Source organism: Anneissia japonica, unplaced genomic scaffold (genome assembly GCF_011630105.1).
Source record: "Anneissia japonica isolate Jap-2015-1 unplaced genomic scaffold, ASM1163010v1 scaffold287720_len810639_cov167, whole genome shotgun sequence".
NCBI classification, from domain to species: Eukaryota; Metazoa; Echinodermata; class Crinoidea; order Comatulida; family Comatulidae; genus Anneissia; species Anneissia japonica.
Genome location: NW_022736945.1, coordinates 590506 through 607221, shown reverse-complemented (window position 1 = coordinate 607221; position 16716 = coordinate 590506). Strand labels below are relative to the sequence as shown.

At 34.2% G+C, this 16716-nt stretch overlaps 3 protein-coding genes across 3 annotated transcripts in view; 1 reads left to right on the top strand and 2 right to left on the bottom strand.

Annotated features, from left to right (window-relative positions):
• The window catches only part of LOC117116985, an 8069-nt gene extending 3380 nt beyond the window's left edge, over positions 1-4689 (bottom strand). The window contains exon 1 of the mRNA XM_033261154.1: positions 4559-4689. The gene's annotated coding sequence lies outside the window, so the exon portion shown is untranslated. The remainder of the gene's footprint in view (positions 1-4558) is intronic.
• LOC117116988 lies at positions 3952-5643 on the bottom strand. Its single transcript, XM_033261157.1, has 2 exons — positions 5561-5643; positions 3952-4869 (listed from the first exon to the last, which is right to left on the bottom strand). The coding sequence occupies exon 2, from the start codon at positions 4863-4865 to the stop codon at positions 4059-4061; it is 807 nt and encodes a 268-aa protein (XP_033117048.1). The 5' UTR covers positions 4866-4869; positions 5561-5643; the 3' UTR covers positions 3952-4058.
• A 2078-nt stretch (positions 5644-7721) lies between these two features.
• LOC117117005 (multidrug and toxin extrusion protein 1-like) overlaps positions 7722-16716 on the top strand; it is a 13744-nt gene continuing 4749 nt past the window's right edge. Inside the window, exons 1-4 of the mRNA XM_033261176.1 lie at positions 7722-7766; positions 9751-9852; positions 11999-12067; positions 12721-12869. Coding sequence (XP_033117067.1) covers positions 7722-7766; positions 9751-9852; positions 11999-12067; positions 12721-12869 — 365 coding nt within the window. The remainder of the gene's footprint in view (positions 7767-9750; positions 9853-11998; positions 12068-12720; positions 12870-16716) is intronic.

Below are 16716 nucleotides of genomic sequence, written 5' to 3'. Positions count from 1 at the left end.
TTTCTACCGCCACCAAGGAGGTTATGTATTCACCGATGTCACTGTCTGGGTGTCTATTCCAGTTTGTTTTTATATCTAGTATCTTTGTTGAGAATTGATAATAAAATACGCGACGACTTGGTAACGAAAGTTTGGAACAAGGGTTTTTTGATCCAGCTGTAGGGGGCGTCCCATTTTACGTATTCCCACCATGCATTTCGGTGGAACACTTTTTTGTGTGGAGAACTCTATCTTGTATTTCTAGTGTCTTTGATATACCCAATGACTGGGTTGAAATTACCCAAGATTCAGCAAAAATTGCCAAAAATTACCCAAGCTTCCTGAAAATGCATTAGAATTTAAAAAATACGTGTTTTTCGCATGTATAGTTTCCCTTTTAGTTCAATTAATAAACCAATTTTTTATTGTAATTGTTTGTGTTAATTATTAAAATTAATATTCATGAGGTGATAATACGGATAGAAAAAAACGCCCTCATTCGGCCAGTGTTATCAGTAGATCAGTGATCAAGTTTATTATGTAATGCATTAATTAGGTAAGATCAATGGCAACGCAAGTCACAAATAAACAATTCTGAACCCATGTTTATAGCAATTAACAGTCAATTAACAATGTTATGTGCACTTCGTTGAGTTTTGCTTACTTGAATGGACTAAAATATACTTTGTTACTTCTTAATTCTTCCTCTATGACAAAAATATTTATTTTTTTTAGTAAAAATAAAATACCCAAGGATTTGAACGGAATACCCAAGAACCCAAGACCAAGTCAAAATACCCAAAATCTTGGGTAAATACCCAAGCAGTGGTCACGCTGGTTCTCTCACCTGGACGCAGGGTTCCCGGAAGCGATTTTTCTTCCGTACGAAACATTTGCATAAAACTTCACTCGGGCCATCTCGGATGGACTCGACTCGAGTTCGATACGAGGAACAAGAGCAGACACTTCGCAATGTCGTGACGCTCGAGTTTTACTTTTATTGCTCTTTCTATGTTTACCTACGGTAGGCCTATGAAATCTTACGGATTTATGGGATGTACGTGTGTAACAAACTGTCACCTTCTTGTATGTTATTAAATGGTAGTATAATATCTACAACAACAACAGCTAGTACCCCCTTTATAAAGTGTAGATAGGACGTTCACCAAAGGCTGACAGAAAGAAGTAAACTACAGGCCTAAAGCAGGCTGAGTTAAGTCCTACCTAATATAGGCCCTCCCTAAACTAGGCCTAGGTCCCTAGGCTAGGGTCCTAGGCTGACACCAACAGTCACGCTTCACATGACGTTGATTGAAATTTTGGAAAAAAAAGGGGGAAAATTGAAGCATGAAATAAAAAATAGAGTGCTAATACCGTAATAAATAAAATATACCATTCCGGCGTTAATGAACTTGGCCAAACTATCCTTGTAATGTAATTAATGTTAAATAATAACAATAATAATAATAATAATGATAATAATAATAATAATAATAATAATAATAATAATAATAATAATAATAATAATAATGATAATAATAATAATCATTTCAGCATTATTACCTTGGCCTAAGCCATGTATCAATAACCTATTTACTAGGCCTATAATTAATAACTAGCCCAAGGGAATATCTTTTGTGCTATTTCCCCACTATGTTTTTTTTTTAATGTTCTCTAATTTCTCCATTGTCCCCGTCCCCTTAATAGGAGTTGGCCGCAGTGTTAAACGCATTCATACTTTTCATGGAAAAGTATCCCCTTAATCGCAGTTTAATAATAAATAGTACAGTAGGCCTACATACATTGTACATATATTTCGAAAAAACTAAATAAATTGAAAACAAGCTTGATTTATGCAGTACGGTAGTTTAGGTGATTTAATGCCAGTTAATACACTCTATGATACAGATTGTATATAGTGGCCTTATTTATTGTTTTATAGTACAAATTCCCAAAATTTACCGCATTCATTTTGAAATGAAGCCCCCCCCCCCTCTTTACTTAAGCCTATCTCGAAAATAAGCCCATCTCGATAAGAGCCCCATCCAAAGAGCCCCTATCGTCAGAGCCCTAAAGGCGGGCCTAAAAGGGCTCTTGCCCTGCACAGGGGCCTCCGGCCTCTTCGTTACGCCACTGATACGCCTGGAATTAACCTCTGAGGCGTTTTGGTCTATGATTTCTTTTTCCTTCTTCCCCCTAAATGCGCCTCTGCTGTCGGTGTCAGTATTCGAGAGCGTATTCTTATACCTGAGGAAATAGCAACCGAACCGAACATTTGAGAGGAGGAGGGGGGGGGGGGCTCAACCTTGAGCGGCGTCGATAAAGCGCCCTCTTTACGGCTTGACACCATAAAATTAGTTCGTTTCAATACATAAAGCATTTCTGTAACAATTATCACTTTGGTCTGTATTGATAGTTGAAAGTTATTTTAATTCATGGTGAGCTTGCATTAAGAAGTACAGTATTGTTACTACAGTAGTTCCATTCTGTTTTTTCTTGCTGGGTCTGTAGGCCTATGGCTTCATGTTGTATGACTTTGTGCCAAAAACCATATTAAGGGGAAAAATTAAATTTATCAGTCGATTTCAATACCAGCAAATACAATAAAAGTCAGTGAAACATTCATATAAACATGACATAAGCTCGTTTAGTTTGTGAATTAAAGGGCTCTTCAAACCATAAATAATTCGACAACAACGAGTCCTGTTTATATGAATCATTTGCTGGTATATCACTATGTTTATCGTATGGCTGGTACAAAAATCAAGTTTTATGTGTCTAGCCTGCCTAATACCGTACCGTATTATAGTCCCTGTTTCGGTGTGGAAAATAAGAGTTTCTACATTCGGTCATACACTCGAGATTACTTATGATATACAAATAAATTAATAAACATTTCGTCGGAGGCAAGAAAGTGTCGGGGCCCCATGCATTAGGCGAGACTTTTTTTTTAACCGTGTTTCGCGAACTTATTTTTGTTAAAGATCGTCACAAGAGGGCGGAAAAAATAAAAATAAAATTTTGTTTTCTCATTTAGCAAAATGAGTTTTCCAAAGCCATCTATACGAAGGAGAAAATAAAATTGTATTAATGAAATAAACAGTGTAGTAATGAGATTGATAAATGCTTTAAATTTATGTAAATAAGAAAGAAAATATTTTTGGAGATTTCAGTAGAGCGGAGGGCTTAATAAAAGTAAATTTTATTTTTTTTAATGAAATTTCCATTTATTCGTGGCGGAGGGTGCGCTAACTGGCCAAAAATATTTTATTTTTAATCGAAATCACCGTTTGGTGGTGGTCGGAGGGTGCGCTATTCAAGTTATAAAAAAGTCTCGCCTTATGCAATAGTCGTTTACGAGGGGCGTTTCACAGTAGAATATCAAACAATACTATAGTGTGTTATATTACTATAATTGTCAAATCGAATTCTCTGTGATTGCTTTACTTTATTATTTCGGTTATATATTTAAATGTTACTTTGTAGTGTAGCCCGGCTGTGAAACTTTGGGTCGGAAATGATATATTGCATAAAAGCAGTGTTGCCATGTGCACCCGATTCTACCTAATATATCTGGTAGGTATCAGTTTCGGTGACATTGTGAGTTAAAACGTTGTACAGTATTACATTGTCTTAATTTTCTAGTTATCCCCCATATCCAGTTTCCATTTATGAATTGATATATTATCGTTTAGTCAAGCACGACATTGTTTTAAATAATCATATACTTATGATATCATATAAAATTCCGCGTTGAAGTCTGGAACTCAAAATTAAAATTAGACAAAGTAAAATATGCAACAGTACGGTAATGTAATTGAAAACGAATTCCATTTTCTTCTACAACGTCCAGCATTTTATATTTAAATTATTCCACCATTAGGCCTTTTTGTTGTAGTAGTAGTAGATAATGATGATAATGATGATGATAATAATAATAATAATAATAATAATAATAATAATAATAATAATAATACTTTAATAATATTTAGAATAATAATAATTATAATAATAATAATGATAATAATAATAATTAATAATAATAATAATCATAATCATCATCATCATAATCATTATATTCAAATACAAAAAGAATTCAGTTTATCATAGTATGGCATGGATTTCTCTACACATTCCTGTACTGTTTTTGGCAGGTCTTTGAGTGCTGGAGGTGGTTTAGAGAGAGATTTCTTAAAACCTCCGGCCGTTAAACTATTCGAAAACCAATTATATATTGGCTCAAGATCCCATATTGCCTGTGCCATATTCCACTCCACTTTGGGTTTACAGTCCCAACTTAGGAGTTTATCACTGTATGGCAAGCCAACAGCTTCGCAATACTTCATCAAAACCTCTTTAGGATTTTCAACTAAATCATCTGCATTTACAACAATAGGTTTTTGCCCCTCTATTTTCTCGATATGATCATACAGATCCGAAAGTTCTTTATATGCGAGGCCTTCGGGGAGCCAACTTGTAAAACAGGAGTCAACATCGTCAGTACCTGTACTTTCCATTAATTTAATATAAGATGAAAATGACTTTGCTGGATGACGTATTAGAAAAGTGTGTTTAAAACCTTTTGCAATTTTTTCATATCGTCTATCTACAGCATAGGCCAGGTCTTTTACGAAGACGACTTTTTTGGTTAGTGCGTCATCTTCGAGCATCAGTTTAACCTTATCGAATGTATACTCCATTTCCGTCGGTTGTGTACCCTGCGGAACGAGACGTCCTTCTGGTCCAAAGTGTTCGGCAGAAGCATAAGGTTCGTAGAAGATAGCTACATTTGGAACGCTCTCCATACCTCTTGCGAAGGCAGTTGAAACAGATCTTGGAATTGTCCAGAGGAATACATGAGCAGGTTTTGAGGATCGGGACGTCATGGCACTGTATGTTTAAAGGAAAATAACAAACTCTCACTAAAATGTTCATTTCGCCATACAGTAATTATGTTCTTTCCTGTTAAGTATAATGCATTAAGCCGGGAACTCACTACGACGGTCGTACGATCGTCAGCGGACGAATTCAACTCCGCTCCGTGTGAGAGCTAGACGACGCGACGCCGTCTGCTGGATCACTTAGCAGATTGTCGGTGACAGTCTGAACGGATCATCATTTAAAAACAATTCGTTGCGGTGTTGCGTTTTTCATAGTATCGCGTCGGCCGACCACCGTTAAGCGCAGAGAGTACCCGGCTTTTTAGGGAGTAAATAGTACTACAGTATCCCTCTACTGGTAATTAGACGCTTAAATAGGATTTGTTATATGAAATATCCATTTTTTTATATTTTTTGTAACTCTAAGCTAATACTAATCTACCGTACTAAATTGTATACAGTACTAGGCATTTAGCCTTCGGCTTCTATTCGATAAGTACTTTGCTTAACCTCGACTGTCCTATATTCCATAACATGCGAATAAGATCGTATGCCGTGAAGTAATCTATAAGAATAATTTTACTAGAACATGGGCAACGGCATGCGCTAAGAGCTTCTAAAAAGGTCAAAATTGCTAATAAAAGACATGGGTACCCTGATTATAATCCAAGCTATCCCTAATTAATTACCAGTTTGCTCACGTATATCTTGGCTTGGTTACCGGACTCTGTTGGAATCGTTCGTAATGGCTGCACACTTCTTTTGCAGACTGTGTAACACACGAAGCGTGACTGTGAAGTGAAGCGTGAAACGCTTCGATTGATTATGCAGACAAATCATAGTTTATAGCCAGTTATAAAATAATAATACAAAAAAAGTAATTTTTATTCAAAATCTTCCAAGCATGATCAGCCACTACGTTTTTTCGTGTTAAATTAAATAAAGTAATGTAGGAATTTATAACTTTTAAATTAATATGGTAACTGTATTTAATTTTGTTTATAAAAACTTTATACAAATTAAAAATACATTTTAATTTAAAAGTGAAATAGTCATAAAGCAGCTTCACTGCTGAACTCTTTAAACTACTTTCTGTGAATTATAATTGACGTTATTTACTTCTTACTTACTTTTATAGGCATCTCTGAGCTTTAGGCAAAACTAAAACTACCGATATCAAGAATACTGTAATTATTAATACATTGAATGTAATAACAGTAGTTTTACTGTACCTAACAACACATAGATCCTGTACAAACTTAATATAATGATTTTAATGAGGGTGCCTGGGGTGTAGGTGGTCTCCCCATTCTTTGCCACACCTTAGATAGGCCACACCCATTTGGAAGTCTGCAGTATGCATCGTGGCACAGTAAGTCTATGAGAAGGTAGCATATGAAAAAACTGGCCAGGGTTCGAACATTTGGTAGGAGAGCCGGGTAGATCTATTTCCCTCCCTACCCATGAACAAGCCATTGGCTTTAATTCAGATGCGGATCCAGTAGGGGCCCCCCCCCCCCCCCGTTTTACCACTAAATCAAAAAATTAAGACTGTCTCTTATACACATCTAGATGTGTATAAGAGACAGCCCCCACCCCGTTTGAATAAATTCTTGATCCGCCCCTGGAATCAATGTAGGCTTTGATATACTGTACATAGTGTGTACAAGCTGACTATCAGAGACCTACACCACACGATAAATGCAAAGTTAGTACAGAGTTCTCTCAAAGCTTCTAGCTCAATTAAGCACCTTAATTTAATAATTAAATATCACGCAAAATTTGATAAATATATCACCCAGTGTCGGATTCAGGAGAGGTGGAGCAGACAGCCCGTCCCCTCCCCCTAAATGTATCAAAATTATACAAAAATGAAGAAAATACGAACATTGTATTAAAATTTAATTCTGATAATGCAGTTTGTGGTCTAGACCCTCCATCTGTGAAAGTTCCTCCCTGATCCCCCTCTATTTCAAATTTCTGGATCCGCGTCACCCGCTAACTGGTACCAACTAAAATTACCGTTGTGTACTATCAAAAGTTATTATCTTTTCGCAATCATAAAATGATTACATTCATTTTAACAAATCACAGAACGAGTATAAAGTCACGTGTATAATGAATACTAGAATGATGTAATTTGATTAGTCGTAATGTAGTCACAGTCACTCGGAACACTCAAGGAAACGGACGCATTTTTAGGATAGGCCTACCTCCACATTTTTTTTCAGAAGGTAGACACTATCAACTGTCGTCATGGCTGTTAGTAATACGATGCGTCGTTTATTTAAACCATTCTCCTTTGCAACATTTCTGGAGGAGTCAAAGGAACAACTAAAAATAGCATGGATTTTGGTAAGCTTCTTAAATCATTCATTATTATTATTCTTTTTCGTTTTGGAATTTTTCACAGCCAATTCCACGATGTGCACAGAATCCAGGCAACAGCTCCAATCAACAAATATTAATAACAAAACACTAAAAGGTCTGTGGTCTATTGGTTATGACACCAGCCTATCTGAAGGTCGTGGGTTTCGATTCCCACCCGAATCATTTGCGATTACTTTCTCCAGTATCTGAGAACGTACTGAGTATTCAGTATGATAACACGTTGTATGGCCAAACATCACCTTTGTTAACAAGTTGAAACATAACTTGCTACTTCGGAGAAAGGAAAATCACACAGTTGCAGAAAAATAAAACCAGAACTATGCGATATAAAATACAAAGAAATGTGAAAAAAATAACTTGTTGGATTTAATGGATATTAATTGCATTGAGACAAAACGAAAGCAGTACCGTACCGCACAGATATTGCACACGTAGTATAAAGATAGTAGGAAGTGAAAGAAGGAAGACACAATGGTAACATTACTGTCAACAGTCGTAGAGGATGGTTTTGAGAGGGTAAGAATGGTGGAATATATGAAAATACGGTAGCCGCTGCAGGGAAGCATTGGTCCGGCCAGCATTTTTCCTAGACACTGTGACCAGCGATGTGAATTGAATTATGCCGGAAGGTTGATGAGAAATTATACTAAATTATTATGCCAAATATTGATAGAACAGATAGGCCTACAAATACAAATCAAATATAGGCTTAGGTCTAGGTAGAAGAGGGGAATGCTTACTTATGATATCATCCAATATAGGACAGCCTGCAACCCCTCTTTAAAACAAATTGATCAGAAGTTTAAAAAACAAAAATCTTCAGGGAATTACCGAAAGGTCCACTGATTAATCTCAGATAAGAAAGTATAATACATACTCCAAGTATTGAAATACACGCCATCGTGTTGGGATTCAATATTTCGACATCAATTATGTCATCATCAATCAATCAATACTATATGTATTATACTTTCAGGGAATTGTCACAACCTCTAAAACTTTAGTGACTGAACGAAATTTCATGGCTCTAGCATCTCCAGGTGGCAAGAAATGGCACTCTTAATTTTCATGATATTATTTTTAATTTTCAAAAATTTAGGTGGAGATAATATGATTGTTTGAAAAACATGAAGGCACCAAGGCCAGGGCAAGATTTCAGGGATGGAAGCATTTTCATGGCTTCAGAGGCTAATAATATTCGATTTCATAGAGAAAGTTTTAAAATTATGTACCGGTATACAAAACAAAACTACAAAACTATACAACACTATTTATATCGTAACAGTGAACTGACAAAAAGAACTCGGATTAATCGTGCCGCCGAATTCCGTTTCGCTTTTTGATCCAGTAACTTATTTTATTACGTCAATAGCCTTTGTACTTAATTTTAAAACGTTGTACACATTCCTTTAATAATAAATCTTTGCATTTGTATTGCATTTTGTTGATACACAATTTCTCTATAAAATCGAGTGTTAGGACCTCCAAAAGTTTGAAGAATACCCTTGCGACGAGGTATTGGAGTACTCAGCAGCCGAAGTGCTCACAAGGGCGCCAGTCCCATCTGGGTCGCCAACTCTTTAACAGAGTTTAACACGAACCTGCAGACCCGCTACTCCTATCCCCCTCCAAGGATACAAAATCGTGGGGATTCATACTTTTAAAAAATGTACCGTATACAGTATGCATGTCCTTCACTTAGGTGTTTAAATCTGTAATCAGATCCGGCTTTACCTGTATAGGCCTACCTTGTTGTAAAGACAGTTTGGTCGACTCCAACCACAATTTTTTATATTAAGTTTTATTTATTATTTTTATATCTTGTTCAAATGTAAGTACGAGAAAAAGTGGTCGGGCCATTATAGCCTATGTGGCCGGTGCGGTTCCCACGGCCCTGAAATACTCTTTAGCCACCAAAACGACAACACGAAGAGCACCACAGTTCTGTAAAAACATTTCGATGCACGAACTAAAAAAAAGGTGTAGGGTAATGGACTAGAAGATCTTTAACTTCATTCTTAACTGACCTCCAAAACAAGTCCATATTGTGGAACGTGTTCAGCCCCATTTGTTTTTGTATATGCATTAAAAAATTCAGAGCCAGAAAACTGAGAAAGAATACTGTCACAACTTTAATGAGCAACACCAAGAGTCTGTTGTGAATCAGTTCACATAATTTTCATGTACTGTAGTAGAAAGAAGCCAAAATGTCATATCGTGGCCTGTAGGGAGAGACATCTCAAGTTTTTGTGGCCGGATTTAACGTAACGAATAATAATTATGAACGTAACGAAAATGAGAATAATAATTAATAATAATAATAATAATAATAATAATAATAATAATAATAATAATAATAATAATAATAATAATAATAATAAATAATAATAATCATAATAATGACGATGATGAAGATCATAATGATGACGATGATGAAGATGATGATAATATTAATAATAATTGTGGTCAAAATCAGTAATAAGATGTATTGTCTTTTTAGAGCATATTTATGCTTTTGGAGTATTTGTTATCTACAACTAGTATCATATTTTGCGGACGACTTGGACAACCCGAGATGGCGGCGGCAGGGATGGCTCAATCGGTAAGCATCATTTTAAACAAAATATTTGTATTTTTTATTTCATGGCGAAGACATAAGCCTAGTTATTCACCCCTAATTCTATTTTCTATTTTTGAAGCGTTCCACTTTTCAAGGGCGGATCCAATTTTTCAAACGGGTGTGGGTGGGCACAACAATTTCAGAATAGATAAGTGAATGCATATGACATTGATAAGCATTGCCATTTAAAAAATTTAGTGGCCTCCGTGTCCCCTACTGGATCCGCGCCTGCTTGTCTTTCTGTTGGGGAGGTGGGGGTGGATAAACTTCATGCAGTTATGCATTTTTAAAACAGAAAATTTTAAATGGAATACTTAACAAGAAAGAATAAGAAAGATATAAACGCTTAGAAGAAGGAACACACTATATACTTACTAAGTATTTTTTTAAAAATAAATAAATAAATACAAAATTAAAATATAAAAAAATATAAAAAGAAAATATGATAGTTTGGCCATGTCTTCAGAAAGAATGTGTTATTGAATGAGAAGAATGAAAGGAAAAAGAACAATAGGACGAAATATAAAGATGTGTTTAACATGAGAGGAAGTAGATATTGAAAAGAAAACACAGCAAATAGATCCATATAGAGGAACTTACTTTCATAATGACGGACCTACTGTAATGCAGATTGCTAATGATAATATAGAAACGTACATTACTAAGGCGTTATTATAAACACCTTATTAAATTATTTCTGCAAAAACACATTCGTTTTTTGACTTAAACTTTAGGTCAGCAAAGTGAGTTAATGTCTTAAAACTTGTTGTCCTTCATGGACATTTGAATACACCTGGTAGAGGAGCCAGTGCCGCTTATCAATAATTTATGACTGCTAATAATATTTAGTGGATTATTTATAAACACAAATCGGCTCTATACCAGTATCAAATTCTTACCGGTACTTAAAAGCAAACTAAACATCTGCTTAGTATGGGATATGGCTTCATCTCAACACTTCACTTTGAACCTAACGTGTTCTCTTAACTCATAAAAAAAATAATCTTAATTTTAGTTTTTCCGTTTTTATTAATTCCAAATTTTCTTCGTTTTATGTGCTGGTTTTTCTGCAACATCACAGGCATTTAATATCCTGGCAAAAAAATAATTTCATTGAAAAAAATTATGCATTTCAATGTAAAATGTATTTCGGCTGAACATTTGGAACTGCTCACATTTAGGGAATCCACTTTAGGACTTATCCTGCCTATTAGAGATGCTTCTTTGACGTAATCATTATAATCATCATCATTATGGTGAGTCGAATGGCCGAGCGGTTAGCAGGGGCGCCGCAAGCTATAGCCATAATATCGCTGGTTCAAACGGCACGCTCGCCTATGGTTCTGGTGGTAGAACAAGTCTTCTCGGATAAGGACTATAAACCGTAGGCCCAGTGTATACAACTGTCTCTTATACACATCTAGATGTGTATAAGAGACAGGTATAAAGACAGTAGGAAGTGAAAGTTGGACACAATGGTAACATTACTGTCAACAGTCGGTACTGGAACAGACAGCCCCTGTGGTGGACGACGAGAGTTGCTGGTACCGGGTTACCGGGTAGCACAGACATGAAGGGACCCTTAGGGGCGAAGAAAGTCATTGATTGAGTTCCTTGTCCACACATCACCAGCGCATTGAGACTTCGGTATAATGCGCTATACCAAATCCCACTACATTACATTATCATCATCATCATAATCATCATCATTATCATTACAAGTGTTTTACGATGTCTCTTTATGTTTATTTTCATGATTTCAGATATACATTATAATCATGCTTTTTTATTCTTTTGTTTTGTTATTTTGTGTTAGGTCTTTTTTTCTTCATTCTTTATTTTAAAACGTTCACAAAAGAATGTAACAAGAAACCCAGGTCAGTGTATGAGAAAACTCAAGCACATGCAGGGTCACAAACAATAATACAACATTAACAATTTAAGCGTAAACATGAATAAGCCTAAATTAATCAATCACATTTATTTGTCTGAGATTAAAAAGATCGATTCATCAGGTGATTGATTGATTGATTTGTTGATTGATTGATGATTAATTAATTGATTGATAAATACATTTTTGTGTGATGCTCTATCTTTGTTGAATATTGAAATATTATTTTTATTTCAGATAATATCGATTTTCTGCTTTATGCCTGGTTATGGTATGGTCACAGTGTGTAATACGTACTTTTCGTCGGTACGTCGAAATTTCGAATAGTTAATTGTTAACTTTTTTTTGTAAAGAATCTCTACAATCACCGACATTTATAATATAAATTTGAGGTCTCATTTTGAATCAGCTTTGTAGGGCTACCCTCATAAAATATAGATTGTGAATACCTCGATACAGTAGATTCGATAGGTAAAGTGTATTGTGAAGGCAAGTAGTACACGTTTGTGGTTCGTGGCATAAATTATTTTCACGAATAAATATAAATATAATCACAACAGACAGAAATTAAAAATATTACATCGCAAAATCTATTAAAATACGTGAAACGAACATTCTGGAACCAACAAACATAAAATTAACCAGGAAATCTCTTGATCCCAGCAGTTAAACCTTTCTTAAGTGTTCTATCACTGACTCAGTTTAATTTAGATGTCCTATATATGTTTGAAGTTGCAACTGATTTAATATTTGTTCAATTTGAAGCCAGTTTAATTTGATAAAAAAAATCATTGGCTCAAGTAGAGTACGGTGTGTAGGCCTACATAAGGTCTAACACATTCACATACGGCAAATTATTGTTGAACAGCTTTGTCTACAGCCAATCGTTTGGTTTATAGAAATAGATCTATCGTCCGTGTATGTCAATATTATGAATTGTGAAATTGGTCTTTCGGTAGGGAGCTGGATCTAAAGACGAATACAAGCAAGGAGTCATCCTCCAGAAAGCGTTAATTCTCTCCGGTCTTGTGACGTTGTTTTGCTGGCCTATTCTTATCAACACTGACGGTATGCTACGTTTGTTTCAACAGGATCCAGAGATTACAATGTAAGCAATGATTTGGAACAGTTTTGGATTGTCTCGCAAAAAAAACTTATACAATCGATAGTTTTGTGAGCCCATCATTTAAATTGGATCTATTTCACGCATTAAATAGATAATTTAACGTCGTCTCCACAAAAACTAATAATATAATACCTTTAAATGCGGCACTGGAAAATAACTTTTGAAATTCCTGCCTATGCAATAGGCCACCCTCAATGCATTTCTGGAATACAGGGACACTTGAAAACACAAATTAAATACAACACAAAATTATATTATATGTATAACATTTATACTATGAATGGCAGTAAATACATTAATTTTTATATTAACGATTATATTGTTGAGTTCTTTAAGGCCTTGCTAAAAAAAACCCTTTTTTTCTAATTTATATATCACTTTTTAACTTTGTCATGCTTTTTATTCAATCTTGTGTTTGTACTGTCTCTTGGATCCACTATCTTGGCAGCAGTCTCTGAGCACCTAGGTAGCGGTTTAGGGTTGCGCCAGAGCAGAGACGGATGTTTGACCTTATGAGACCGTGCACTGTTTGCCACCACACCTTATAATATGTATTATTATTTTTGTTTTTAAATCTTCTTTAGTTGTTGTTAAGCAATTTATTATTATTATTATTATTATTATTAGGGCCTATTATTATTATTAGGGCCTATTATTATTATTATTAATTATTATACTAGAGTTATAGTACTTTTAATCAATATGATTTTTATAGTATGGTCGGAAATTTTGTGCGCGTCTACTTACCAGCGGTGCCTGTAAGTATATGTATATAAATTATAATAATTATTCAATAGACACCAAATATTTAAAAATATGTATTTTAAAATTTTGTCTTTAATAATTAGAGTTTATATATTGTATTATATAAAAAAAATAAAATGTGTATTTTTTAAATATTATTTTCAACCTATTTCATTATAGGCCATTATTTATTATCTGCTTTTCTTTTTTTGTGTACCTTACTAAGTATTATGTTCCTTTGATTGTTTTTTGCTTAGGTTTGTTCCCTTCCTTTTGCCTTGGAGATTCCTCAATAGTATTCAACACTTTTAGTTGTTCTTGGAGGGGTTTTTTGTTGTATTTTTTCTATCTTGAAATATTGTAATAAATAAAATAAAATAGAGTCATGCTATAAATGTAATAGTTGCAAATTACTTCAATAACATCGGTTTAAATTTTACCATAAATCTATTTATTTTAGGCGCTGTTTGCATCTTTTGTGTTGAGTCGTTTCTTGCAATGCCGTAACCATGTGATGATTACTATGTTAGCCATGCTGTTTTCAGCCATCGTCAATATCGTACTCAACTATGTTTTTCTTTTTGTTTTACTGCCGGAAGGTGGTGATGGTGTAAGGTATATCTATCATTTCAAGTCCTTTTAATTATTTGAAACAGTAATTTTAAAATTTCAAAAATAGATGGACTGATCAATGTAACATTTTCATTTGTTTCCAGCTGGTCGTCTGGTGCTATGGTGATCTCTCAATACACTTACCTCGTTATTGTATGTGCATACTTATACAAATATGAAACTTTCATAGGTAGGTAAATACAAATTGTCATTTTCTATAGTATACAGTGAACCCTTCGATTCGAGACCCCTTTAATTCCGAGACACCTCTATTTCGAAATCGCTTTTTCCAAGAATTATTAATCTTTAATCTATTAGCACCAAGCTGCTGCTTATACTACTAGACCTACTACTGCTACTATAATATTTGTAATTATTTTATATTGTTATAAAATATTACGACACTTCTAAATATCGTAGGATGGAGTTCAGAGTCATTGGAAGACTGGTACGAATTTTCAGCAATTGGGACACATGGGTGCTTGATGGTCGAACTGGAAATATTATTATTTGAGGCTGGATACTTTTTTTGTGGTATGAATATTTTGTTTATTATTCCTGATATTAGGACATAGAAGTAATAATTTAATACGGTATACACAAATAATGAATGCTTATGAGTGTAATAGGAAGAATACCGTACTATCATGAGTTAAAAGATGGAACGTTCTATTGAATGAGGAGTCGAGTTTAATGAAACAATTCATACATTTATTATTTGTCTGCTTAATTAATATAAAATATTTTTGTAATATAATATGTTATAAAAATAAATTTAGATCAACCTTTCTTCCGAATGAAACAGTCCATCTTCTTTGAGGAAATTATTTTTACAACAAATATGTCGGGGGTAATACTGGAAAACTTATATGGAACAACAATTTATTGGAATAACAAGAATAACAACAAAAAAATTATTTGTTTGCCATTAAATGAGGTAAATTCATATACCACGGGATATTATACCCACCAACATTCTATTTAGGTATGTTTAAAACAGACTTTTACTTTTAAAATTCTTAACTTCATTTACCGTAATTACATTGTTTGTTATTCCAACACTGCTCAGAATGATAGTTGATATGTTTTCATAATTTTTTTTTAAATTTTTGTATGTTTTTTTGCTTTAATTCGTAAGGTACGTTTGATGCAGCGGCCGTAGACGTTTTTGGAGCCGTCTATATCATGGTATTCTATACATTTATGGTAAATAAAAGTTTGTTTCTATTGAAAATATTTGTCTGATATCATTTACGGCTATGTGATGAAACCCATGGTACCGGTAGTGGTCGAAATATTAGTTCCAAATACACGTCATTCGGGTTTATTTTTAATCGCTTCTCCGTTATAGAACAACATACCATAAAATTATACAATGATACATCTTTACTCATGCGTTTAAAAAAAAATTTAATACCATTTTTAAAGAGGGTGACCTATCCAGTTTCAGCATGAACTGATCATTAAGGGCCTTCGAATAAAACATACATAAAATAAAACATGCGAAATATTGAATATTCAAAATACAGAAAAAAGTTAAAAGGCCTAAAATAAAAACAAAACATTAAAAATTGTTAAATCAGTAAAAATATTAATAAATTGCTTAAGTTTAAAAGAGTATAAATTTTCAGATAAGCGAATATCTACCTAAATGATCTGATAAGCATCAGTTTCGGTGACAAATAATAGTCATGATGACGTCACCAAACCTGATTAGAGGATTTTGATAGGATAATTGATGACTGGTGCTTGCACCATATACACGTATATAATACAATTTAAAAACTAACCACAGAGTGTTTGAGATATGGACTCTGCAACTAAATGTCCCTTGTGGACAAGCAATACATTCGATATCTGGGCCAAGCCACTTATTAATATTTTTTAAAGCCTAATTGAGAACCCCAGTAAGTAGAAACTTCGTGTTTCTGACAAGGTGGTTTACCAGTTAAAGTCGGTTGCTAAAGCGGGTCTCCTCTCCAGTCAAATATGCCTGGAAGCACTGCTCTACCCCATGGCATTTGCAACCATCTGAACTGGTAATAATGTTATTCATTAACCTTTGGAATTTTGCGGGTTGCATTATTCATTCTAAAATCATAATGTCGATATAAGTCATTTGAAGTAGGTAACAAAGGCAGGTGCCTCAATAACTCTGTAAGAGGAACTTGCCAATATTTATGTTTACTGTTTACAATTATCATCAATATGTAACATGTGGTTATGTGTATGTTTGTGTATAAGTCTGTATAAAAACCATAGAATAAAAACCATGCTTCTTCATTAAATGTCGTTTCTAACAATATTCAGATATGCTCTGGAATAGCATCAGCATTAGCCATTCGTATTGGTCAAAGTTTGGGAGCAAATGAAACCGGTAAAGCTAAAGTATCCATGGAGATATCATTCTTATTATGTTGTAAGTTGTATATATTCTATTATGCTGTATATATATATATATTTATACACATCT

What these genes read in the sequence shown, in the direction of transcription:
- LOC117116988 (XM_033261157.1), bottom strand. Translation starts at nt 4,865, where the DNA reads ATGACGTCCCGATCCTCAAAACCTGCTCATGTATTCCTCTGGACAATT.